This window comes from Terrapene carolina, unplaced genomic scaffold (genome assembly GCF_002925995.2).
Source record: "Terrapene carolina triunguis isolate 2854851 unplaced genomic scaffold, T_m_triunguis-2.0 Scaffold69, whole genome shotgun sequence".
Taxonomy (NCBI): Eukaryota; Metazoa; Chordata; order Testudines; family Emydidae; genus Terrapene; species Terrapene triunguis.
Genome location: NW_020664420.1, coordinates 478,398 through 506,184, shown reverse-complemented (window position 1 = coordinate 506,184; position 27,787 = coordinate 478,398). Strand labels below are relative to the sequence as shown.

The following is a 27,787-nucleotide window of genomic DNA, read 5'->3' as shown; positions in this document are numbered from 1 at the left end:
TTAAGGATCAGTGGGAGATTTCTCTGGGGATTTGGAGCAATTGAAAAGATCGACTACCTCTCTATAGACAAGTTTTAATAAGGCTGAAAATAAAATGCTCGCTCTCTCTCTCTCTCTCTCCGCCTTTTACAGCAGTGGAGATCCAAAGCACCCCCCTGTAGTTTCAATAATTCGAACTTCAGCTTGATTCCGCCAAATTGGCCTGAAATTCACCTGCAAAAGTTCACGAGGCTAAATGGAATTCAGAACAAACTCCTCTTGTTTCCAAACTCATGTATAATGCAGCAAGGGGACTTTGCTCAAAAGCAGCTGCAGCTTGCTGCTAAATTCACGACGACGTTCCAAAAGGGAAGAGCAACGACAAGGGGAAAACTGACAGTGCAGCAAAGAGAGGCTGGGGAAGGAGGGAAAAGAACACAGACACTAAGGTTTACTTTTTTATCTATTATTATTATTATTGTTATCCAAACTACAGCCCGCGGGCCGCTTCCAGCCTGTCAGACATTTTTATCTGGCCCTCAAGCTCCCACGGGAGAGCAGGCTCGGGGGCTTGCCCCACTCCGGTGCTCCAGCTGGGGAGCGGGGTCGGGAGCTTGCCCCACTTCGGGGCTCCAGCTGGGGAGCGGAGTCGGGAGCTTGCCCTGCTCCAGCACTCTAGCCAGGGTGTGGGATCGGGGGCTTGCCCCGCTCCACCCGCCCAGCACTCCCCAGCCCCCGACTCACAATTCCCTTGATGAGCACCATCTTCCGGCACGCAGAGCCACACTGCGCAGGCGCGACTTCACTGCGCTGTTTCCAGGATCGGAACCCCGCCCCTAGGCGGCAGCCCCACCCCCTACGCGGCAGCACGCCCAATCCCCTCCCGGTCTCCTATGGCCCCACCCTCGAGAGCCTGGAAACCACCCAGGGCCGCACCCGTCCCAGCTGAGTACCTTTGCCAGGGGCAGTGCCGAGTACGGCCGTCTTGGTGTCACTGCCGGCAGGGCCCCTAGGAGTCCCTGGTACCGCCACCGTAGAGCCCCCCTTTCCCCCCCCCCGCACCACACCCTATGAGTCTCCCCTCCCCCCACCTCGGTAACATCCCTTATAGAGCCCCCCCCCATGCTACACCCCATAGAGTCTCCCTCCCCCACTGGGCATATAGTTTCCATACCCAGGCCAAAAAGTTTGCCCACCCCTGGTCTAAATCAATTGGGAACATGGGAACAGAGGCACAGGGAGGGGAAGTGACATGCTAAAGATAACAACAGTCAGTCTGGAGAGAATCAACACTTCTTCTTGCAGCCCTCTCAGCAAACATTTCGCATCAGCAACGTATCCTCTAGACTCACTTAAACTTACTTAGAGTCCCCCAGACTTACTTAGCCTCTCACCCACTTACCAACATGGCACTTACACTCCCTCCAACAGAGCTACACCACTGCAGACTCCAGCCGTCCATATTTGGTCCACATTCTGCAGTCCCACTGTAACTCAAGCAGAATACCAAGCAGTTTCACTGGGAACTTGACCTGAGAAAGGACGGGGTAAGGACTGTGGGATTTGTCCCTCTGGAATCTGCAAATCCTGAAGACATTCATAATATAAATTATTATGGCCAGATCCTGCCCAATCACCTTCCTACTCACTATGGTCCCTTTGCACCACTCCACAACACTGCCAAAAGTGGAGGGTGTTGCCAGAACATGACAACTACCTTAGTACTTCTCTAGCGGGAACAGGGAGTGCATTTAGGGTCTGATCCAAATTACAGCAGGAGACCGTCCTGTGTTTTCATGCTCCCATTGAAGTCAGTGGGAATCTTTCTACTGACTTCAGGGGGTATTGGGTCAGACCCATAGAGCTTAGAACATATATGACAGGATGCCACCGTTGTATGCAACAATACATCAGCAGCCTCCATATAATATCCATCACACTTTACAGCCCCATGTACAGCTATACCCGTCCTCCCTTATCTACTGGCCCATTTGTCTTAGGAGTCAGACACTAACAAACACCTAGGTTGTTATTGATTCACTACTGAACATGTTGAATTGTTAAACCTACTCATGAATTCCACTACTGATCTGAGATCTCAAACAGCCTTTCTTTCTTTCTTTCTTTCTTTCTTTCTTTATTTCTTTATTTCTTTCTTTCTTTCAGTGGTGTCATTTTTTTTTTAAGCATTTGATTTCATCTTTCAGTTTTCTGGAACAAGAGTAGCTCAAAAGCATTGAATGCCCATTTCTAAATGATAACTGCTTAGAGAGAAATGGTATCTTTTATTTGAAGGATCCCAAAGAACCTTATTACACAGATAAATATGTTGTAACAAAAAAAAAAGAAACCTACATAAAAAGAAGGATAATGTTGCAAAGTCAGGGTGGAAAAGTTAGGCAATGCCAGAATTAAGGTGACTCAGGCAATTTTTCCCAGTTGTATGTCTGTATGTGTTATGATACAGTCTTTAATTACATGACCACATAACATTTTCCCATACTGATTAGACTATTGGTTACAGACAAAAAGGCAAGCACAAAGATTTGGCACATTCATTCTGAAAGGCATCAGTGTCTCAAATTGGGCACCCAAAACCAGTGATCAACTTGAAAATCTTGGTCTGCCTGGTGGCAGGCTTCAGTATTAGAACCTATAGAAATCCAGCTTGTGGGGTTTTTTTTCCCACCCATTCTTTGAGGCAGTCAGTGTGTTGTCATTGTCGTCTTGGTCTAGGGTGTCCACCACTAATCACATTTGCGAGTTTGGTAGGTAGGTTGGGGTTGGCAAATGACAGAATGTGCTTAGCGATATAAGGCGGCTGAAAGTGAAGACAAACATGGCAGAGCTCATTTTAATGTAAACTTGTGAGAACCCAGAATGCTGCATTTATGCTTCTTCATGGAACATTCTCTCTCTCTCTGTCCCTCTATTTCCTGCAACATTTGCTGCATTACAGTTAATGGAATTTATGAGAACGACTTGTAATTCTCCAAAACTGCCGTGTGCGGTCATTTTAGCTGGCGCAATGTGAATTATGCAATAACCCATTGCCTTAATTAAAACAAATTGCGTTTACTGTATCAGTCTGTACTATAAATCACTCCCCAGGGCCCCTCTTCCAGGTTTCTACGTGGCCTGTTCTTGAGAAATGTTGACAGTAGTCTCCATTACCACAAACATTTTTGAGCATTTTTTTTTTAATCTCCTTCCCCGCTTTACAATCTTTGAGCTCCCTGCCCTGATCTACAAAACAAATCCCATCCAAGGGGTAACAGCAGAGTGGCGTGAAATCGATAAAATGCACCATTCCCCTTTACTCTCCTTTTTCTTGTAACACGCACATCTGTAGAGAGCCACGTTGGGGCGGCAAAGTGTATTAATTGCAGTAATGATAACAATAAAAGGACAAACAGAAATCTGCGGACTAATTGTTTTCAACCCAAGCTAGGAGGTACCAGAGATTCCTCACACCAGACACCATAATTAGAGTGGACAACAAGACAACCAGATTATTAGTCCTTTGTGTAGATCCTGTTTAATAAAGAGAAGGACCACTGGGTATTTATATTCATTTGAGCTCAGAGCAGCTTAAAAGGAAGCGTTAAATACACCATGTCGTACTACAGGATGGAGTAAACTGGCACCTAATTTAGAACCTAATCCAAAGCCCACTGAAGTTAGTAGAAAGACTTTCTGTACTTCACTGGGATTTGGAAAAGGCCCTTATGAGCCCAGTTCAGCAAAAAAACCCTATTCAGCCAAGCATTTAAGTTCCATGGATTTAAAATTAAGCACATTCTTAGGTGATTTGTTGAAGAGGGATATAGTTAAGTACATGTTCAAGTACCTTGCTTAGGGTGACCATATTTTCCCAAAGGGAAAATGGGACATCCCTGGGCCAGCCTGAACCACCCCATCCCCACACAGAGCCAGCCCAAGTAGGGTTGCCAATTTTGGCTGGACATAATCTTTAATTAAAGATTAATCTGTAATTCCTGGAGACTCCAGGACAATCCTGGAGAGTTGCCAACCATAGGCCCAAGCACTCCCTGCCTTCCGCCGGCACGGAGCTGGACTGAGGTCCTCCTTCCCTCAGGGCCGGCCCCAGCCCCCCCCCTTCCCCCGGTGTGTGGGGCTGGTCCTCAAAGCCCTCCCGCTGCCTGCCCGTGACCCTCCCTCCCTCCCACATGGCCCTCTTTCCCCCCCACGCACAGGGCTGGTCCTCTGAGTCCCCCTGTTGCCCACCTGCCCATGTGTGGGACTAGTCGTCTGAGCCCCCTGCCCGTGCGTGGGACCACCCGAGGCCCCCCTCTCTCCCCTGCACACGGGGTGGGCCGGCTGGCCAGAGCCGCTTTCCCTAGCCCTCCCTCCAGCGCAGGGCTGCTGTTGCCACTCGCTCCTTCCCCTGCATGTTCCTCCGTGCCCCGCTAGGGGTCCCACCCCACCCCATCAGCTGGCAAGAGCTAATGGGACAAATGCCCAGTTTTGTCAAAAAAGTCAGGATGGCCGAGACAGGGCCTTAAAAAAAGGGACCGTCCCATCCAAAACGGGACGTCTGGTCACCCTAACCTTGCTGAACTCGAGTCTTGATCCCCAGTATGTAGGTTTAGGGCTTCATCCTTGTCTCATTTATGTTGTTGTAAATCAGGAGGGGCCTCCATTGAATGCAGCATAATTCCATCGGGTGAAACTAAAGGCTTGTCTATGTGGAGGTTTCATGCACAGCAAGCCGGGCTGTGAATCTGTAGCACACCAGCAGACCCTGCTTCCGCACACTGAAAGGTTTGCAGTGCCCTTTGATGTATTTGCTTTTCACCCAGCAAAGTGCACTACAGAACTTTTAATGTCCGCATAGCCAGTTAGTGCACGGCAATCTAGATTACAGAGGCTTGCCACGCATTAGCTCTCTGTGTAGACAAAGCCCTTAGGATGGGCTAAAGCAAATCCATTTGGAAGTTTCAAGGGAATGTTCAACATCTTTTGAAGGATCCACTTAACTCTAGCCATGATTTTGGATGCTGAATGTTTTACAAAAGTTTATGAGCCAAGGTGATCATTTTGTGTCTTAAAGGATGTGGCAACTCAAGTTACTTGAAAGTGTCTGAAACCTTGTCATCAATAACCTAAGCAGCAGGGTCACTGAACATAAAATCAGCCCCCAGCGCCTGATTGAAAGTCCACTGAAGCTAACAGAAAGAGATCCAATCAATGGGCTTTGCATCAGGCTCATAGAGACAAACCTAAACTGAATAAATCTGCATGTTTATTTTCCTCTTGATAGGTACAAAATCATAAACCAGACAGGATTTTCTGCAGGCATTATAATGCCTCCACACTTGTTGTGAAGATTAACTGGCTTAAATACTGAGATGATAAACATGTCAATATGTGTTTTCTTTGCTTAAAAGTTAAATGAAGAGGTGATTGGAAATGTCATCGTTTCAGCTATTCCCGTAGTCAATCAGCCAAAATAAACTGGGTGATTATTAGTATTGAATATATTATTTGAAAGCAGACAAGCTGAAAAACTCTCAAACATGTTTAGAACATTTCAAAAATATCTGTATTACTTTTGCCTACATATTTGATTATTCTTGTGTTGTACTTGATTACTTAGTTTGTTAAATACCAAAAAAAAAAAAAATACTTTGATTGATGCGGTATTACGGATGGAATGTTAAATGCAGAAAGGTCAGGAAATTCAAAGCAACAGAGCCAACAGCAAGTGTGACGTGTTTGCACATTCATATCTAGAAGGATATTTGCCCTCTCTGACTAATATGATCCCATTGTGCATGGCCAGTCTGTTGGTTTCCATCATGTCTAAGGTTTTCATTTCTCAACCAATTTGTATCACATTTAGCATGCATATCTCACAGAGGCCTGTGTACACGGTAAGCACACGGTTTTCCATCCAAACAACGTTTGAATGATCTGAGCACAAAAATAAGCAGCTGACTCTCTTGTTAATGGCAAAACCCCAGTGGTTTTTCAAACTCAGAGAACTCAAAAATGGCCAAAGAGATTATCTTCCAACTTTCCAAATAAATTCACTTTTGGACTGTGAATAAGAAAGCGTGAGAAAATTTCAGCCCCCAAAGGTAATTTTGGGGAAAATGATAAACCACTGAAAATAGCCGTGTATAATGAAAATGTCATCTCCACCATAAAAGGTACCTCAATGCACTGAACAGCCACCGGAAAACATGATTGAAAGGGAGTTTAGAGATATTGCTAATGGCTTCAACATAAGGAGTGTGGCTATAAAAGATGAGAGGATGCCTGGCGAAAACTGCCCACTGCAAATCTTTGAGGAGCGTCTAACTATCCAGGCGTGCAGGAAAGGCGTGATTGCTACCCAGATTGCCCATGCAAATCTGCTAAGACAGAGAGACCTTCAAACACGTCAGGAGTTTACTTCCTTTGAACATAGAGCAGTTTTTTCAGGTTTTTTATGACCAATGCACATGGGGAGGGGACGTTGGCTAGTAGTTAGAGTAGGAGACTTGATTGCTGGGAGAAAGGACCACTGGGTACTATCCCTGGCTCTGAAGGATAATGTGGTCTACCGGAACTAGGCATCAGGGCTCCTGAATTCTATTCCTGGCTCTACAACTGACTTTCTGCGTTCCCGGAGGCAAGACTCTTTGCATCTCAATCTACCCTTCTCTAAAACGGGTATAAATAATGCTATCCCCAACTTAGCTGAGGTATTTTGTGGCTTAATTAACATTTGCGAAATACTCAGAGAACCTCTGAAAGACATTGCATAATTGTAAGGTAACAGTGGCAGCTGCACAAAATGACTTGCATCTGTTTTACAATGTCTGCCCCTTATGACATATGCAGGGAGAGGAATGGGAGTCGTTTTATTCAGGGCCAGTCAAGAAGCTTTCCTTGAGCACATTTAGTTAGCACTAGAGAGGCTAAGTTCTGATCTGGAGCTACCTTTTGAATGTCTTACGGTTCAGAGGATGTTCCAGCCATGTGATAATGGGAGAGTATCACAGAAAGAGTGGCTTTCTTCTACCTCTCTCCAAGGAGCTTTATTAAAATAAGAATATGGAAAACAGTCTGATTCCTAAAGCTACAGTCTCACTTCACTTCTCCCTAGAACCTTTCTCAGCCTCTCCTCCTCACTGGCTGCCTTCTATAGATTTAAAGAAACAGTACATTCATCCCTGTTTTGGACTTGCAAACCCCGCCCAAAGTTCCCAGTTGGTCAAATCTGGGAGTTTGGATAGGTTTGGCGCTATCTAACAGTAGTCTGAGAAACACTCTTCTTCCTGATCACGTTTCTTAAATATCTCAAATATCTATCCTGAGCATGTATCTTAAATATCTCAAATATCGTCATGCAGAACCTATCCCGTCCTGTGCTCAGACTCCTTGGATCATGCAGTCAGTACGGCCAGTCTCAAGCATTCAAAACTCATGAGCCAGGCCTCAAAAAATCATGTGTTTTAACAATGGATTTTGGGGAGGAGGGGTATCTGTTTTCTGCTTTCAGAGCCTGTAGGGCATTTTTGGGTCAAGTTTACATAACCGGCAACCACTAGGGCTAGAAACCTACATTTCTTTTTACTGAGAGCTGAGAGTCTCATGTAATCCTATGACTCCAGGAGCAGGTGCTTTGAAGAAACATGAAATATCACAAGACATTTGATAAAACCTTGAGAGCCAACAACACGGTGTATTTCATGCATCCCATCAAATGCTCTACCCAGCTATACCGCTCATACTTAATCAATGAATTCCACATTTGCCCCTGTATTGCACATACCCATACCAACACTACCTTCTCCTCAGCTTCTTTCTAAAACGACATGAGGCGCCTAACTCCAGGAGAGGGTTTTCACAGCTGACAATTGCTGGCAGAGTTAGGTGCCTCCCTGCAGCCTGGACGTTGGTGCCGGTCTTTGTGAGGGGCAGGGCTGTGGTCGGCATGTCCCATTGGCTGGCTTAGGCAGCTCCCCATCTAGTGTGCTGGCTTTTGCAACTTGCAGGCTAAGGCACCTGTCTCTCACCATCAGGGCCGGCTCCAGCATTTCTGCCGCCCCAAGCAAAAAAGAAAAAAGCCGCGATCGGCGGCGGCAGTTCAGCGGCAGGTCCTGCACTCCTAGAGGGAGTGAGGGACCTGCCGCCCCCGAATTGCCACAGGTGCCGCCCCTCTCCCTTGGCCGCCCCAAGCACCTGCTTGTTAAGCTGGTGCCTGGAGCCGGCCCTGCTCACCATTCATTGTACTGGGAGTTGAGGCACCTAACTCAGCTTTGTGAATCACCGTGGTTTTCTAGGCGTCTAAAGGTTAGGTGTTCCAACCCTCAGCGTCACAATGCCCAACTCCTTTTGTGCACCCGGGCCTAGAGAGATAGGTAACAGAGGAGATGCATAGGAAGCATGCGGCAGACTTTTATTTCACACCCTCTCCTCCTTGTTTCCCATAAGCATCCCCCGGGGACTTCCGCTTTGCTAATGCTCCAGCATCCGGAACTCAATCCATTTTCAAAGACTGTCCTGCTGCCATCGTGACTTAACCCAAGTTCGCAAGCCGCTCTCCTGGGGTGCAGGTGGGAGACTATTGAGTGCATAGAATTCCACGCCAAGAAATAAGTGGTGTTAACCACCAGAGAGACTCTAGTTGTGGATTTTCTGATAACAGCTCAACTTAAGGTCAGTCCTTAACAAAAATAAATTGGAAGAAATCTATCTGACTCATTTGCTTTACTGCTCCCACAATTTCTGATTCTTGAGCTCGCTCCCCATGACTTCCTCCCTTTCCTCTCGTGCTCTCCTTCCTGTGATATGATAATGTCACTAATGGGAAAATGCTGTATAAGGTATTTTTCCCAGACTGGATTCAGAGCAGGGCGAGTTCTTTTCTTGCTAAAAACAAAGTCTCAGAATAAAGTAGAAAAGGTTCTTTAGGCACAGGGAGTGTTAAGCTACTGGTTAGAGCAGGGCACCAAGGGTTCTGGAATCCTATTCCCACTGATCTTGAGCATATGATAATAATAATTAGTTGCTGGCTTCTATATAATACTTCTTCATCAGTAGATCACATAATACCTGCCTAAGATGGGCGCTGGAAGAACTGTTGACTCTTTATCAAGTGAAGCAACTTTAACCAAGGGTGCATTCTCCATAACTGGCAGATATGCTGTACTTAGCAAATGTATAACTTAACGCAGATGCTGTAGTTCAAACATGAATTATTTTGGGGAAGTCCTATGGCCTGTTATAGACTAGATGATCACACTGGTCCCTTCTGGCCTTGGAATCTGTGAGTCTATGGTTTGACCAGCTAGATGAAACACACTTGCTAGGGGCAAAGGGTTGATCTGAAAGATCAGAAAAAAAAAATCTGGTTTGATTTGAACCAGAAACAAATGTTTACATTGAATTGAAAAACACAGAAAAAGTAATAGTTTCTAATCAACCTAAGTGGATTGAGTCAACTCAAAATGATTTTGTTGGGGTGGGGGAAAGGAGGGTTTCATCTTGTTTTGAGTCAAACAAAATGATTCCATTGACTCAAAACATGTTTTCTAACTTTTTTTTCATTTCGTGTTGGCCGTTTAAGACGCATTTTACTCTTTTTCTGTTATTTGTCTCAATTGGCCTAATTTGAATAAGTGTCTTGAATAAAAAAATTGAAATGCAACATTTTGGCCCTTTCAAAAAACAAACATTTCCAAATGAAACTAATTGCCAAATTTAACCCAACTTCAGCTAATAATTTTGGCAAAAAACACAATTAGTTGCAAAAGTTTGGCCCAACTCTGCCAACAGCCTTTCCTCAATTAGTGTTAAAGGGTAAAAGGAACAAAAACAGTTTTGACAGGCTCCAGGCAAACTCACGTCCCTCTGCTTATAGCAGGACCGGGTCTAAAAGCAAAGGAAACAACAGCTGCTCTTTCTTTGCTGATTGTCAGTCAAGGTGAAGAGGGGAGTAAGCAAGCCATGACCACATTCTCTTTCCGTTGTTCTTTATTACCAGGGAAAGAGAGTCTCATGACACAGGAATCTTTGACATGGAGGGTCCATTTATTATTATTTATATTTAGATAGAGGCCCCAACCAAGATCAGGGCCCATTGTGCTCGGAGCTGTACATACACATATAAGAGACAGTCCTGCCCCCAAAGGACCTACAATCTAAATAGATAAGGCAGAGAAAGGAAGGGTAAGGGATCATCTTGTGTTCTGTGTTTGCACAACTCCTAGCACAACGGGGTCTGGTCCATGACTATGTCTCCCAGGTGCTATGGTAATATAAATAATTAATAATAATAATAATTAATACTGTCCCCATTTTACAAGAGAGAGATATTAAGCAAATTTCCAGGACCACAGAGTCTATGGAAGGACAGAGAATTGACCCTACATTTCCTGAGAGCCAATTCCAGAGATTACCCTTCCATTGGCTTCTACTGCCTCTTCCACCCCATGCAGCCATAACTGCCTCTTTGTATCACAGTGATTTGCACAGCAGCCAGTTTTGACATCACAAACAGGATTACAGCTCCTGGTCAAGGTCAAGCAGCAGGGGCAGGCGAACTGATGTGGGTGGCCAAGATCCAGTTTTCTAGCAGGTGTCTATGATACTTCTGATAAAAAAACAGTGGAACTGGAATCAAAGCTAGAAATATGGGACCAAACTCTGCTCCTGGTGAGAAGCCGCAACCCACACTGCAGTCAATAGAAGTGGTATTTCTAGTGGGCCAAATTTGACCCATTTTACAACAGAATTGTCTTGAAATAGAAAGTCTGGCAAAGTTTCTTAGGTTTTGTAATGAGACATCAGTAGATTTTATAAATTTCCCCACCAAAATCTGGGTCTATGAGATCTTTCTTTTTCTGTCTCTCATCTGCCAGCTAGACACAGCACAAGCTGGTACATTCAGCAAGCGAGATGTCCAGAAAGTGTCTCCTGGATCTCTTCCGGTCTGAGAGGCAGCTTCTCTTTCCCCTACTCTCATGTCTAATAACTCTCAGCCTCCATCTTCCAGCCTCAACCTCCGAACCAGCATCTCTCAGATGTGACCCTCAACCTCTTCACAGCTCTCTCTGTCTCAGAGATGTCCAGAGATCATCCCCTCACTGCCTTCTGGAGGGTCCTTATTCTGAAGATTATATGCTTGTATCAGCCCCAGTTTCATGTCTCTATCTTCGCCCATCATATTACTGCGTTTAAGGGGACAGTAGGAGTTTAGATGGTGTCCTCCACTGTGACACAGACTCATCGTCTCACTATTTGTTGGGGGATGGCAGCCGAGCACTGTTCATGGAAAGGGAGCCTCAAATGACTGACTAAAAATTGGAGGTGACCTAGATGTACGACTTACTGCCCAGGAACAATGTGACAAACTTCATCTTTCTTTACTGCCAACCTCTGAGGTTAGGGAGTGTTATTAGCTGAAGGGGGGATGAAGGAAACAGTTGTATGAAGTGGCCTATGTGCTTTGTTCTTTATTTATTTATTTATTTTTGGTATTCTTATTCTTTCTTTCTGACTTAGTCCTACTGACTTTCAGGGCTCACATGCATGGAACACCATAGGGGAGAAATTGCCTTCTACTCTGGCTAGTACACATTGCCCATAATTTTATTCTGGGTTAGGAAAGTCAGTGCTTAAAATGTAAAGTGGTTAGGGAGGAGGAATGCCATATTTAGCAGGAGATTCCTTCCTGCTACATTTAATTTTAGACTCGAATGTGCATCTCTCTCTCTCTCTCTCACACACACACACACACACACACATGCACACACACACTCACTCACTCTCTCCTAACATGGGTTAAACCCATTCTGCTCTATCCTGACAATATTTCAAGCAGAGCATAGTAAAAAATTCAACTCGCAGGCTAGATGAATTTACAGCAGGGGTCAAAGGCTATAAACTACAGGAAATTGAGATTAAGCCCAGGGGAGTCAATGGCTCTGTCTACACTGCAATTAAAGACCTGCAGCTGGCCAGTGCCAGCTAACTCGGGCACACGCTGCAGGGCTGTTTCATTGCAGGTTCATTCAGGCTCAGGCTGGACCTTGGACTCCAGGACCTGTGAGGAGGGTTTGAGAAATACACCCTCTGGGGGAGACAGGCCCCGTGATCTGTGAGCACACGCAGGCTAATGTACTGAGGGAAGGCATCACAAAAGCAGTTACATGCAGAGGCGCTTCCATGCACAGGCTGGCCCGTAAAGTTGTGCTTCTTCCTTCCAAAGCTGATGAAGTTTTCCCAACATGTAAGAGCAGCATTAAAGGTGAGGATTTATTTGTGAGCAGATTCATAGCAAGAGCCTCAATTTCGGCCTAATGGAAAATTGATCTGCATAGTTCAGAGAGACCCACAAAGACCTACATTATTATCCACACTGCACTCATGCAAAAAAAATACAATAATTAATCAGCGACCACATAGGATCTGATAGTTGTTGTTATATCACGGGCCATGCTACTCTGAACTTCACAGCAGGAATAGAACCTCCCACCCACACAACACAGCCTCCCTGCCACTTGATCTTAAGGAAAATCTCCATTGGACAATAGCAATATAGATCCCATGACACACACAGTTGAACAGTTTAGATTCCATGCAGTAGAGTGGTGCACATACATACTAGGTCTGGTCCCGATTGGGACCTCTGACAGTATTGTAATTAGAGCTGGGTGAATAAATGAGGTTTGGGTTCAGTGGCCAAACCAAAAAATGAAAAAACAAAATTCATGTTGGGACGAGCCAAAACAAACAGGTTTTGACTTTTTCAACGAACCTGAATTGGTTGCCGCCGACTGAGTTGCGGGGTAGGCAGCGTGGCAGTAGCACCCATCACAAGAATGCACATCCCCCTCCTGCTTCTCAGTCACACACAGTTTTGACATTTACCAGCAGTGACAAGCCCAGTCACGTGCCACCGACACGACCACGCTGAAAGCTGGCAAACCAGACACGCTATTAGCAACTTCAGCGTTCCAAAAGAAAGCACCAGAGACGAATGACAAGTAACGGCTGTGACTCACGCCAAATGTGTGTGATTTAGGAAATCTGTGCTGTGGGCTGGCTCTGTTGAATGGAGAGTCTGACAAAAGGTAGGCAGAGAGGCATGCAGACATATCAAGGGATGGATGGGTAGGACACAGAAGACCTCTTAGAGCAGTGGTCCCCAAACTGTGGGGCATGTCCCCCTGCAGGGGTGTGGAGGAAAGTTCGGGCGGGCGTGCGGGGCCCAGATCAGCCCCCATGGGTGAACCATCCAGCCCCAGTCTGCCCCCTGCTCTGCTCCTGGCCTCGGCCCTGACTGTGATCCCATTCCCAGCCCCAGCTCCAGCTCTGGCCTAGGCCCCAACCACGGCCCGGTTCCCAGTCACAGGCCCAGCTCCCCACTGCGGCTCTGGCCCTGAATCCCAACCACGGCTTCTGGGGGGGGGGACTCAGCCAAGGTAAGGGGGGAGCGGGGGAGCGAAAAAGTTTGGGGACCACTGTCTTCAAGAGTCAGTGTGTGTAAGTAATCATGCACTGCAATCTTGCCCAGTTACTGCTAGCAGGAAATAATGCTGACCGTTTGTTGTTTACAAATGTCACCTGAAAGTGAGAACAGGCGTTCGCATGGCACTGTTGTAGCCAGCAGAGCAAGATAATTAGATGCCAGATGCGCTAAAGTTTCATATGTCCCTTCATCTTCAACCACCATTCCAGAGGACATGCATCCATGCTGATGATGGGTTCTGCTCGATAACTATCCAAAGCAGTGCAAACCGATGCATGTTCATTTTCATCATCTGAGTCAGATGCCACCTGCAGAAGGTTGATTTTCTTTTTTGGTGGTTCGGATTCTGTAGTTTCCGTATCAGAATGTTGCTCTCTTAAAACTTTTGAAAGCATGCTCCACACCTCATCCCTCTCAGATTTTGGAAGGCACTTCGGATTCTTAAATCTTGGGTTGAGTGCTGTAGCTATCTTTAGAAATCTCACATTGGTACCTTCTTTGCATTTTGTCAAATCTGCAGTGAACATTTTCTTAAAATGAACAACATGCGCTGGGTCATCATCCGAGACTGCTATAACATGAAATATATGTCAGAATGCAGGTAAACCAGAGCAGGAGATATACTACTCTCCCCCAAGGAGTTCAGTCAAAATTTAATTAATGCATTATTTTTTAATGAGCATCATCAGCATGGAAGCATGTCCTCCGGAATGGTGGCCGAAGCATGAAGGGGCATATGAATGTTTAGCATATCTGGCACGTAAATACCTTGCAATGCTGGCTACAAAAGTGCCATGAGAACTCCTGTTCTCATTTTCAGGTGACACTGTAAATAAGAAGCCGGCAGCATTATCTCCCATAAATGTAAACAAACTTGTTTGTCTTAGCGATTGGCTGAATAAGAAGTAGGACTGAGTGGACTTGTAGGCTCTAAAGTTTTACATTGTTTTGTTTTTGAGTGCAGTTATGTAACAAAAAATATCTACATTTGTAAGTTGCACTTTCACGATAAGGAGATTGCATTACCGTACCTGTATGAGGTGAATTGAAAAATACTATTTCTTTTGTTTATCATTTTACAGTGCAAATATTTGTCATAAAAATGATAATATAAAGTGAGCACTGTACCCTTTGTATTCTGTGTTGTAAATTAAATCAATATATTTGAAAATGTAGAAAAACATCCAAAAATATGTAATAAATTTCAATTGGCATTCTATCTTTTAACAGTGTGATTAAAGCTGCGATTAATCGCGATTAATTTTTTTGAGTTAATTGCATTAATTAACTGCGATTAATCGACAGCCCTAATTTAAACCTTTTCCAGGTGCCCTGTTTGAGGATGCAGGTGCTCATAGTCAGCTGAATGTCACCAACACACCTTTCTAGACTTTCAAATACACTTTACAGGATAATCCTCAAATACCTCTCACTCTGTCTGCTTTTATCGGGGATTCGAATTTTTTCTCACTGCTACTGTTCCTCTGCCTCTGTCTCCATCTCAGCAGTTATTCCCCCACCTCACTGTAGAATAATCTCTTGGGCCTAATTTTCCATACCAGCCCGTCTCTATTAGGACACTCAATGCCATTATGCAGCAAGCAACACTTTCTAACAATGACCTATTGATTATATGCTTCATTAACAATGATGAAATCCCTATGAGAGGTTTATTATTCGTGTATTGTATTTTATTATTTCATTGTATCATTAATAATTACCTCTACGCTTCATTTCGGCATCACTCACTTTCTTGAAAGGAATGACAGGTCTCGTTCCAAAGGTTCATGAACAATGTCAGCAAAGAGGTTCCTTTCAGCTTGAAGATAAAATAGTAGTCCAGCGTCATAAAATCATCGTTGTAAAATGTGGGGAAAGTGGCTGTTGATTCTATAAACATTCTGGTTCTACAAACACTTACTGTGTAACTTTACTCACCTATGTAAATTTACTCACACAAGTAGTCCCATTGGGGTTAACAGTGAGTAGTGTTACACATATACTTAAGTGTTTCCACGATCAGGGCCTAAATCAAAGACTCATGTTTTTCCTAAGCCTCTGCCCTTCAAGTGCCTGCACAGACAAGAGCCTCCAGATACCAGCTGAACATGAGCTCCCATATGACGCTATTGCCAAAAGAGCTAAAGCCATATGCATAAAGAGGAGAATCTCAGGTAGGAGTAAAGAGGTTATTTTACCTCTTTATTTGTCATTGGTGCAACCGCTGCTGGAATACTGCGTCCAGTTCTGGGGCCTACAGTTCAAAAAGGATGGTGATAAATTGGAGAGGGTTCAGAGAAGAGCAATGAGAATTAATAAAGGATTAGAAAACCTGCCTTATAGTGATAGATGCAAAGAGCTCGATCTATTGAGTTAAACAAAGAGACGGTAACTGATTTGGTGGATGGGGGAATGCGGCAGACATAATATATCTGGACTTCAACAAGGCTTTTGACACAGTCCCACATGACATTCTGATAAGTAGGCTGGAGAAATGTGGGCTCGACAGAACTAACATTAAGTGGATACATAATTGGTTAAAAAATCACAAAGAGTAACTATTAATGGAATGATGTCCAATTGGAGGGATGTTTCATGTGGGGTTCCACAGGGATCTGTTTGGGGTCCGGTGTTATTTAACATCTTTATTAATTACCTGGATGTAGGAATAGAGACCATACTGATCATGTTTGCAGAGGAGACAAAGCTGGAGGGAGTTGCCAACACTTTGGAAGATAGAGCTAAAATTCAGAGGGATCTTGATCAATTGGAGAACGGGGCTAAAGACAACGAAATGAAATTCAACAAAGACAAATGGAAGGTGCCACACTTAGGGTACATCTACACTATCAGGGATCGATTTATCGCGTGTAGTGTAGACGCGATAAATCAATCCCTGATCGCTCTCCCATTGACTGCTGAACTCCAGCTCGGTGAGAGGCGGAAGCAAAGTCGACAGGGGAGTGGCGGCCGTCAATACCACACCGTGAGGATGCGAAGAAAGTGATTCTAAGTCGATCTAAGATGCGTCAACTTCAGCTAGGCTATTTTCGTAGCTGAAGTTGCATATCTTAGATCAATCTCCCCCTAGTGTAGACCAGGCCTTAGGGAAGGAAAACCAAGGGCACAAATACAGAATGAGGGAAAACTGACTTGGCAGCAGCAGCACTGCCGAGAAAGGATCTGGGAGTTGTGGTGGATCACAACGTCAACATGAGTCAGCAATGTGATGCTGTTGCAAAAAAAACCAAATGCAATTTTAGGTTGCATTAACAGAGGTGACACTACCGTTCTACTCGGTGCAGGTTGGGCTTCATCTGCAGTCCTCTGTCCAGTTTTGGTCACCACTGCATAGAAAGAGGTAGACACACTGGAAAGGACCCAGAGGCGAGCGACAAAGGGATGGAATGCAGCCATATGGGCAAAGGCTGGAGGAACTGGGTATGTTTACTTTGGAAAAGAGGAGAGGGACATGATAGCAGTCTTCAAACATTTGAAAGGCTGCCATACAAAAGATGGAGGAAAGTTGTTCTCTTTTGCCACAAAGGGCAGGACAAGAGGCAATGGGTTCAAACTACAACAGAGCAGATCTAGATTAATTCTCAGGTTAAGAGGTGACTTGATTACAGTCTATAAATAGCTACATAGGGAACAATATTTAATAATGGGCTCTTCAGTCTAGCCGAGAAAGGTATAATATCATCCAGTTGCTGGAAGTTGAAGCTAGACAAATTCAAACTGGAAATATGGCATAAATCTTTAATGATGAGAGTAATTAACCATTGGAACAATTCACCAAGTGAATCTCTGCATGCAGGGAAAACAAAAGACATACCTGGTCCCATGCACATACTATATGAAGTAGGGTCTGCAGCCTACAACTCCTTCTGCAAATGGAGGTTACAAGGCAAGTGAAGTACAGGACAGAACCTTGTACACGGAGAGGGTGTGAATCATGAGACCCATGGTCACCTACTCCCTTCTACACAAGAGCACAGGGTGAAGGAGATGTGTGGTACAAGGGGATGGGATCACCTGAAGACATGTGCTAAGTGTGTTATGTCAGTGGTTCTCAACCAGAGGTACACATACCCTTGGGGATGTGCAGAGGTCTTCCATGGGGTACATCAACTCATCTAGATATTTGCCTAGTTTTACAACAGGCTACATAAAAAGCACTGCTAAGTCAGTACACACTAAAATTTCATACAATGACTTGTTTATACTGCTCTATATACTATACGCTGAAATGTAAATACAATATTTATATTCCAATTGATTTATTTTATAACTATATGATAAAAATGAGAAAATAAGTAATTTTTCAGTGATAGTGTGCTATGACACTTTTGTATTTTCATGTCTGATTTTGTAAGCAAGTCGTTTTTAAGTGAGGTGAAACTTGAGGGTACGCAAGACAAACCAGACTGGACAGGTTGAGAGCCACCGTGTTACATCAAGCATCTGCTTTCCCTGTACCCCATGTCCTCTCCCTAATCCAAAGCCTAATCAAGTCAATGGGAGTCATTCCATTGACTTCACTCATCTGTGATCAGGACCTTTGTGCTTATACATGGAACTCAACACACTTGCACGCCAAATGATCAAGTCATGTGTGTGTATTGAGCAGTGGGTCTCAATCTGTGGCACGCAGGCCGCTTGCAGCCCAATCAACACACAGCTGCGGCTCATGTGACATCCTCAGGGCCATACAGGTAGAATATATATTGTGTGGATGCAGCCCATGTGACACGCAGAGAGCTGCATATGCAGCCCACAATGGTAAATAGGTTGAGAACCACTGGTATAAAGAGAGAGAAAAAGAGAATGTGCAAATGTGTGTGTATGTATAGATTGGTGGATGGATATATAATTTATACAGTACCATCAATACAAATACCAACCTCTTTTTTTCTATTCCCCCCCCCCATGTACCCTAAGTATGAATAATGCAAAGATATAGAGAGCTGCATTTTTATGGACACAGTTGATATCAGCAGTTAGGAATAATGGTTGTCTAATTGTAGTGCTTTATTGTGTTCTGTGTCAAAGCGTGGGCGAGTAATTGCAATCATCAAAACCCTTTCAGAGTGTGTGCAAGACCCTGACCCTTGATCACCTGCCATCAAACCTATCTTATCCGCCACACACAAGCATTTTCTGGGCAGGGGAACTAGCTGAATGTTTTTTCAAGGTTGGGGCTGGAGTGTGGGGGGCGTTTTTATTTAGAGATGTGCACACAATCGCTTTCCTGAGAGCTAGTTTAGGTGCCAGACATAAAGAAAAAATTATACAAAATAATATGTTAACCAGCAACTGAAGAAAAAAATATAATTGATTCTCATGGGCTGCTGAGTGTTACAATTTGAATGTCTTTCCATTAAAATCCTTGTAAGAGACATGGGAAGGAAGAAAGAAAAACTGGGGTGGCATGGAAATCAGGGTTTTTTTCAACTGCTACTGTTGAGATGAAGGAGAAGACCGTTTCAGACTGCGAGCAGGATTGATAATCCTATTTCTATTTTTATATATTAATATAAGCATCTTGACTCACTGAGTGCTTACGGAATAATACAAACTGTTAGCTCAGGTGTTTTGAGTGGGGTTCACTGAGGAATCAAGGATAAACCTTAAGAAAATAGTTGCTTTGTTTCTTGTATTGCTCTGAATTCTCAGCCTGACAGTGTTTGAGTGGACCTATGTTTACACTCCATCAGTCCTGTTAATGTCGGTATAGTGCTATATAGATGTAGAGTAAGTGCTAACTGTATATATCTGTCTATAAGAGAGGGAGAATGGGTGGTGATGTGGTGGGCAAGCTTTAGCAATGCATCAGAGAGGACCTGCACAACTCACTCATGGCTGCACCTTTCGGGAGTAATGCAACCATCCCCACTTAGCAATAACATCTATTTATACAGAGCATTATCTATGTTGTCCATAGAGGCAGATCGGAAGGTGAGTGGATGTGTAGTTAGACAGGCCCAAGCTGAGACTTTGGGTCCTGATTTAAACTCTTGCAAAGCCTCAACTTGGGCTTTTGTTTAGGTCAGATTTTATCACATGCTACCTTAGAAGAATATGGTGGCATTAAAGACCCACAAGTGGACCACCCCACCCCAGATTCAACATCTGCCTTTCTTCTGCATTTGCTTAAAGAAATGCCTGATGTTCACGGCTGGCAAATGCAGGTGGGCCAGGACATATGTGTCTGTTCAGATTTTTATAATGAGGAGCTCTGTTAGACTGTGTAATTAGTCTCTCAAGGGACGTAGTAGAAGCCCTATCGTGCTTGAAATCAAGCAAAAATAAATTTAGGCTGGGATATTGGGAATAATGTCCTAATGGTGAAATCTATCAGACTGTGGAAGAATATCCCAAGGGAAATGGTAGTAACTCCATTATTTGAATTACTTAAAATGAGAATGGACAAAACACTTATGAATGCTCAGTAGGAGACAATCCTACCTTGGCAGGGAGAGGACTGCATATCCTAATAGGTCTTTTCCATCTCTGGTGTCTATGATTTACCTTGACACTTCTCTCCCATACCCCAGCCTCCTCCCCACCCTGAATCTGACACCTTTTCTATCTTTATGCATTAAAAAGAAGAATATAGATGCATTTTACAAGGCCTCAACATAATGCCATAGAGAGATGCCATCACAGGGAAGTGGCTGCAAAATGCCAGATTGAAAACCCATAGACAGTCCAGATTTCCTGAGGGAAACTTAGCACAGCCACTGAGGGTGTCAGCTAGCCAGACATCTGTGGGGTAGTGAGTCAGCATGGGGCTGAGAGCCGGGAGATCAGAGTTCTAGTCTTGATTCTGCCACCCATTAGCTGTGCAACCAGGGCCAAGTCACCTGCTGCCCTTGAAGTCAGTGGCAGGACTCCCATTGACTTCAACAGGAAACTGAAGAGATCCTCTCTGCCTTGGTCATCCCCTGTGTAAAAGGTGGAGAATGATGGAGCCTTTCTGGTATGCTTTGAGATTGGTTGCTGAGAAGAGTTCACCAAGAGTGGGCTAGCCCAACAAGACCTATACCTGCCCCCTGCCAGGGTTGGAATATGCCAACTGTGTTCTCAGGAAGAGCAGCTCTCGGTTTGTAATCCCGTCACTCACCATCTTCCCAAAATGCCCCGTCTGCATGTATCCAGCATGCTGCCAAAAGACTTGTGCCTTCACTATTGTTCCTACCCTACCCCCATGGGCCCTAGTCACGGACTAGGACCTCATTGTGCCAGGCGCTGTACAAACACAACGAAAAAGCCCCCACCACAAAGCGCTCGCCCTCTATATAGAAGACCAGAGACACCAGAGGGATGCAGACAGATGGGGGAGTGCAAGGAAACAATGAGCCAATATCGGTCAGCACAATCAGTGGTCCCAGTACACCATTAGCCAAAGTGTCGCCATGTGGTATGTCGGCAGCAGGGCAAAGGAGAGTTTTTGAAGGAGGCTAATGAGCGAGATTTGTGGGTGTTTGCCGGGGCGTGCTTCATTAGTGCAAGGGAGCCGCAGGGGAGAAAGAGGGTGCTCGGAGCTGGCACCATGCACCGGTCAGAGGTGGGCGTTGACACTCTGACAGTGAATGAGAGACGACAGGTGGGGATAGGCCGTGAAGGGCCTTTCTGAGCTCCTGTCTGGACACCGAACCACGACAGCGACCACTCTGTGTTATAAAATCATGCTGACTGTTACCAGCAGGGGCATCCCCAGGTAGGGAAGGTCTCCCCTTGGCTGCTTGTTTCCCTCTCCATGCCATCGGATGGGACCCCAGCCTATTGAAAACTCAACCCCTCCGAGCTCCCTGAAACAGCAGCAGCTGGAAAGGAAATAACAGTAAAATTCTATGGCTGTAATAAAACGCATTAGCCATCTGAACACTCGTTTCAATCAAATAATGCAGCCCATTCATATTTAAACAGGAAATATTGTTTAATGTTTATGGTAATGATCAAATCAAATTTTAAAAATTAAACATGAAATTAAACATTAAAGCGAGGGTCCAACATGTGGCACGTGGGCCGCCAATGCCAACACGCCGCTCCGGGCTGCGGGAGCCGAGGCCTGCAATGATTGGTGGCTGGCAGCATAGCTAATCTGACCTCTTTGTCGTCCAGCAGTGCAGCGTGTCTGGGGATCTACAGGACAGGGGCATGGTGGGGGGAGGCTATTCGTATTGCAAAAACTGAGCAGTCAGACAGCCAAGGCTGATGCAGGCTGGGCAATGGGTAGACAGTTATCCAGAGCCATGGTGGTCCCTCTGAGCCAACCTCCCCAAGCTGTGCCTATGCTCCCAGGCAGTGATGAGGGAAAGGAATGACGAAGCCCTGGGATGTGTGATGTATGGAGGGATGGCAGCCCAAAATATTTCTGAGGTGGAAGATGCATTAAAATTTGGAAGCAGCTAAATGGGATATGTCTTTTGTCTCGATGAAAGGCAGCAGCGGGGGTTTTTAGTCATCAAAATACAGGGGACTCCCACTTCTTGAAAAGTCAAAGTGGGGGAAAATTATCTCTTTCATAATGTTTGGGGCCAGAAGGGAAAATCATATCATCTAGTCTGACCTCCTGTATGTCACAGGCCATTAAATGTCACTAGGGTGACCAGATAGCATATATGAAAAATCAGGATGGGGGTGGCGGTAATAGGCGCCTATATAAGAAAAAGTCCCGAATCTCAGGACTGTCCCTATAAAATCAGGACATCTGGTCACCCTAAATTTCACCCAGATTACCCCTCTGTCGAGCCCAAGGACTTGGTTAAAGTAAAGCATTGTAGTCCTCAGGAAAACAAACTGTTGTGTGCCACAGGCAGACAACAGGAGACTGAAGTGCCACCAATCCCCGAGTCCCTTGCAATGGCAGGGAATTGATTAGGTAGGATATATTCAGATGATCCCAGCAGGCGACCCATGCCCTATGCTGCAAAGGAAGGCAAAAAACCTCCAAGGTCCCTACCAATCTGATTCGGGGGTGGGGGGAATTCTTTCCTGAGCTTAAATCTGGAGATCAGTTAGACCCTGAGCACATGAGCCAGACACACCAACCAAGCTACTGAGAAAGAGGATTCTCTGTACTACTTCAGAGCACCGGTCCACCCCAACCGGTATCCCATTTCTGGGCATGGCTATCTCTGATGGTGAACTCATCCCCAGGCCCCAAATCACAAATATTCATCAGGGAAAAAATTTCTTCCTGACTCTTGCAGGAAACTGGGGCCATTTCTTTAAGCTGTGTTGACCTCAATGAAGCTATGCTAATTTACGCCATTAGTGGATTTGGCCAAGAGATTTTCCAGGTACTTAAACCCTTGTGATGTTCACCCAACCATTGTTTATAAGAAAGATGAGCTGGAGCTGCAACCTGTGAGTTTGTAGCTGAACTTCCCCAGAGTTCTGAGATACTTGGGTCCAAGGTTCTGGTTTGCATCCCTCTCTAGTTTATTAGAGATTAAGTAAAGACTAATGTCCAAGTCATATTGCAGGTGGAAGCTATGGGGACAGAATGGAGTCACTCATGTTGGCATTTGTTAAAGATATGAGGACTAACACCCTGATGCTTGCCCTAGGTTCCATCATCTGGCATGATCACAAGCACTCAGAGCCTGGGGTTTATACCAGGCTAAATTCTGATCTCATGTCAGTGTGAAACCAGACTCAGAGGGCTTCCTCCTTCTTTCATTTACACCAATGTAAATCTGGAGTGACTCCATTGACACGAGACCTGGTTATCCTCCCATTGCACCTAAGCAACTTCACTTGAAGTCAGTGGAGTTCCTCCAGGTTTACATTTCTATATGTAATGTCGGAATCAGGCCCAAGTTTGCACCAGCATGAGATGAGAATTTAGCTTACCCCTGATTATGCTGTATGTCCACTTTTAGGACCTCATCACTGGGCAGCATTGGTCATCTCCCCGAGGCATGTACAAATTCACCAGTACTAGCAGCCTGTCTAGGCAGGCTGCCCTTTGCTCAAATAGTTTGATCTTTCCAGGGATCATGTTGCCGGTGGATATTAATTTAAAATTAGCAATGCTTCGGCACTCCACCAAATTATGTTTTGATCTTAAAAAGTCTCCCCAAAAAGTGGAATCAATTCTTTCCTCTGTTATAGCCTGCCCGCCTGGGCTTATGGTTGAAGCAGCACACACAGAAACTCTTTCTTTCCTTTTTCTTTTTTCTGTATTTTTTTCCCCAACAAGACAGAATAAATTAGTTGGGAGACTACAGCAAAATGGTGAGATTTATCTTAACCTGTGACTACCGCGCTCATCCTTGTACCATGCACTTTAAATTGGATTGGGATCCTGTAAGAGGCTGTCAAGGATTTCGTTTGTTCTGCTTGACATACAGATGTACAATTGGTAAAACTGCATCTTATCTTAGTAATTGTCTACAGTGCTAAGTCTGTACCTAGTTATTGACTTCAAAAGTCAGGTTTCATCTGTGCTGCTCCTTGATCCCACATCATCCCACCAGCCCCAGCTCTATACATGCATCTTTCAGTTCACCTCCCTTTGCTAAACCATCCCCCCATGCTTAAATGTTTCGTTTGTGCTTGGATTTTTTAAATCAAATCCATTTATTTTATTATTTATTTATTTATTCTGTTGAGTGAATCTTTTAACTGATTTCCATGTGGCTGCTGCTGTTGTTGAATGTAGGATTTGGTTTGTCTGGAAGATCTGTCTCGGGCATTAGAACGGCCTACCATTGTCTGAAATTTGCTAGAAAATAAATGAAATGGGGTTTTCTTTTAATTTTATTTTGGGGGCCAAAATAAATAAATATATGGCCAGGATATTAATCTACTTTAAAAGGTTGCTGTATAAAATATACAAAGAATGAAATTCCTATCTATGTACTTATCTAATCTATAAAACGTCATAGTAGCTCAGCATCTTTTAATACATGTATAGGCTAACAATGGTGAACCTCAAAATTTTTCACTCAGATGCTTATCTGAAGTCTTTACATTCTTTGGTATTCAAACACGGGCTGTGAGTAGAATGGGTCAGAAAATGGCATTTTTTTCCCCACAGAAAATGTAGGAGAAAACAAACACATAAATTTTCAGAAGAAAAGTTTTTGGTTTTTGGTCAAAAAAGTCAAACTTTCCTGTGAAAAGCAGATACTTTCCATGAAATATTTAGCTTAATCCAAAACCCAATTTTCTGTTGAAAATCAGTTTTGATGACAATTTTTGGACCAGCCATAGCTGAGTCTCCTGAGAAGAGACTCTGACAGGGGGATTTCTGGGACTTCCTTCTCTTCTGGTACTTCTTTTCAGATAGGCTGGGAACACCACAAGAACCAACTTATTCAAAGTATTGCCGCTTCTCTATTCCTTGTTCCCATTGGAAATGGGACAAGCAAAGACCCATGGATGTGAAAAATAATGAAAAACATTTCAAGAATCTTGAAAAAAGGTTTGATTTGCATTTACGTTGAGTCTTGGGAAGAAGTTTGCAGCAGTTCTTTTCTTCCTTATTTGAAGTGGTTTGGGTGTCAAAGGGCACGTCTTCACTACCCGCCGGATTGGCAGGTAGCAATCGATCTATTGGGGATCGACTTATCGCGTCTAGTGAAGACGCGATAAAATCGATCCCTGATCGCTCTGCCGTCGACTCCGGAAATCCACCGCGGCAAGAGGCGGCAGCGGAGTCGACGGCGGCGGGGCAGCGGTCGACTTGCCGCCGTCCTCACAGCCAGGTAAGTCGACCTAAAATACGCAACTTCAGCTACGCTATTCACGTAGCTGAAGTTGCGTATCTTAGGTCGACCCCCCGCTGTAGTGTAGACCTAGCCTTAGGGACGAACTATAAACTAAAATGTAAAGTGTCTGACAGAATACAGTGGCTGTAGGGATCTGTTGTGGGCCCAGTCCTGCTCCTACTGAACCCACCAGCAAAACTCCTTTTGGAGTTTAATGGAAGCAGAATTGTACCTTTTATGTCCTTCAGAAACAGCAGAGAGAGATACTTAGCCATCCGACTGGTTTCTCAGTAGAGTTATGCAGGACCCAGTCCTCTTGCCATTGAAGACATTGGCAAACCTACCATTGAGTTCAATGAAATCAGGATATGACAAAAATTAAGAAATTACTTGTATATGTATTTATCCTAAAGACAAGAAAAGTCATTTCACCTCGGGGGACATATTATAAGTTGTGCTGACAGCCCATAACAGTGTTGAAAAGAACCTCTGGGGTTGGATCCATTGTCAACCAATCAAAAGTTAAGATTACACTTAAAGGGGCTTGATATGATAGGTCCATTATTCATGCCCAGAATGATTGGACCCCATGGACCATGGCATTGGCTGGAATGGCAGGATGGATCCATAATTCCATTCAAAATGCTGAAAGATATGGCTAAGACACGAGCCCTATTTTAGCAAAAAAGTCCAGTGGTATCTTTGATGGCTATAAATGGTCAGCCTCTCTGATTTTGTCTCATCCAAAACAGAGCATCTCTGAAACATACTATAGGTGGTCTGTGTGCTTCCTTTACTGTATTTGTTCTGATCTATCACTAGGAAAGTGATGCTGTCTTTTCAGGGTTAAATAGATCTTTTCCCATGGTCAGATTTCAGATTATCAGCGTTTGCCCTAAAATGAAATGATGCTAAAGTGGTTGGAAGGATCTACACAGCTAAAGTACCAAATGCCTGGTACATAAAGGTGGTAATTGGAATATGATTCAGGTCTGGGGTTGTCTGCTAGAACAAGAGTTGTGTTTGTGTGTCAAGTTTACCCCTGTGCTTTTTCTCAGAGGCTGTCTTATATCAGGGCTTTCTGGGAAATACAATATGGCTTTTGTTGTTTGCAATTTATTATTTTTTATTTTTGCATTATTATTATTTTTTATTCTTTGTGGGCCCCCTGGGTGCCCATAACAATGTGGCCAGCAACACAGATCTGCACTGTAGCACTGTTTTCCCTTTGCAAGTGAATCCATGCAAATACTGCAAATCCACCTCCGGGCATTGGCAGCTTTCTAACCTAAGGAAGAAATGGCAGGGAAGGAAACTCATTACGCTGCAAACAGTGCTGCTGGAGATCTCTCGCTTGACTTTTGAGGATATATGTTTCCCTTCACTTGGCTTCTTTCCCTCATCCCACCTTTAGAGATCTGTACAGAAAGATAACTGAGCAAAAAGGGCATGTGCTGCATGCAGGGACCCTGAATGGCAGCCTAGCAGCAGGAGTCAATCCCTCAGAGGGATGGAGTACAGGCGGGAGATAAGGGACAAGTTCTGCTTTCAGATGTTCATACACATCTGTTATTGGCTTCGGTAGGGATCTGCCTGAAAGTGCATCTGAGAGCTGAATTTGAAAATGTCTATATTTAAAAAGTACCATTTCTGGAACTACAGCGGTCCTGGAGTTACACAACTTCAAGGGAGCTGGGTGGGTATAACCCGAGGCCGGGTCTGGCCCCTCAGTGCCTGTCACAATCTCTCTGTGTCCGTCCCTCGATTTCAGCCACCAGCCACATTCGAGTAGACTTTGCAACTATTAGGGAGAGTGCAGGAGTCATTACAGAAGACAGGGATTAAGACCTGAAAGAGACACTCCAAAGAGAGTCTCAAGGGTCTCTTCTCTTTGCCCCAGCAAGCCTAAATCAAAAGAGAAATTCTGCCCTCAGTACAACCCCATGGACTTCCAAACGAAGGGCCAATGAAGAATGTCAACATCAGTGGGGTTTAGGGTGACCAGATATCCCAATTTTATAGGGACAGTCCTGATTTTTGGGTCTTTTTCTTATATAGGCTCCTCTTACCACCCACCCCCATCCTGATTTTTCACATTTGCTGTCTGGTCACCCTAGTGCGGTTGTATGGCATAACCGAGAACAGAATTGGCCTATTGTGATCTCCAGGCATCCAACCCACCTGTGAACTAGGGCTGAGATGAAATAAGAACTGACTCAAGCCTTTGCCTAGAGCCTGAAATGAACCTTTAAGGTTCTGAAAGTTTCCATTATCTTTGAGTTTGTTTAGTGGAATTCATGTTCACCACTGTCCTTCCTGTTCTCAGCCAAGAGAGGAAGCAGCGGTACCAACATTTTTCTCATACAGCCTGATCCAAAGCCCATTGAAGACAACAGATTAGGCCCACAGTGTTTCCAGCATGTCCTGATGAGGATACACTGTGAATCTCCTGAGATAGCCTGAACTTGGGGGCTTCCCTGCCAGATTTCCAGATCCAGCAGGACTAGCCATAGAGACTAGGTCAGGTTTCCCAACTGAAGTCTACCCAGGCCAAGTTAATGGCAGAATTGGGGGGTCTTAGTCAGTATCCTCC

At 44.5% G+C, this 27,787-nt stretch overlaps 1 protein-coding gene across 50 annotated transcripts in view; it reads left to right on the top strand.

Moving 5' to 3' along the window:
• The window catches only part of CELF4 (CUGBP Elav-like family member 4), an 833,225-nt gene that overhangs the window by 641,471 nt on the left and 163,967 nt on the right, over positions 1 to 27,787 (top strand). For 12 of the 50 annotated variants that reach the window (XM_026649279.1, XM_026649289.1, XM_026649278.1 and 9 more), the window contains exon 5: positions 4,257 to 4,266. The exons of 28 other annotated variants lie outside the window; for them this stretch is intronic. In XM_026649279.1, coding sequence (XP_026505064.1) covers positions 4,257 to 4,266 — 10 coding nt within the window. Of the gene's footprint in view, positions 1 to 4,256; positions 4,267 to 13,765; positions 13,786 to 27,787 lie in introns of all 50 variants that reach the window. 10 more of the 50 variants (XM_026649294.1, XM_026649286.1, XM_026649276.1 and 7 more) reach the window with 1 other exon arrangement.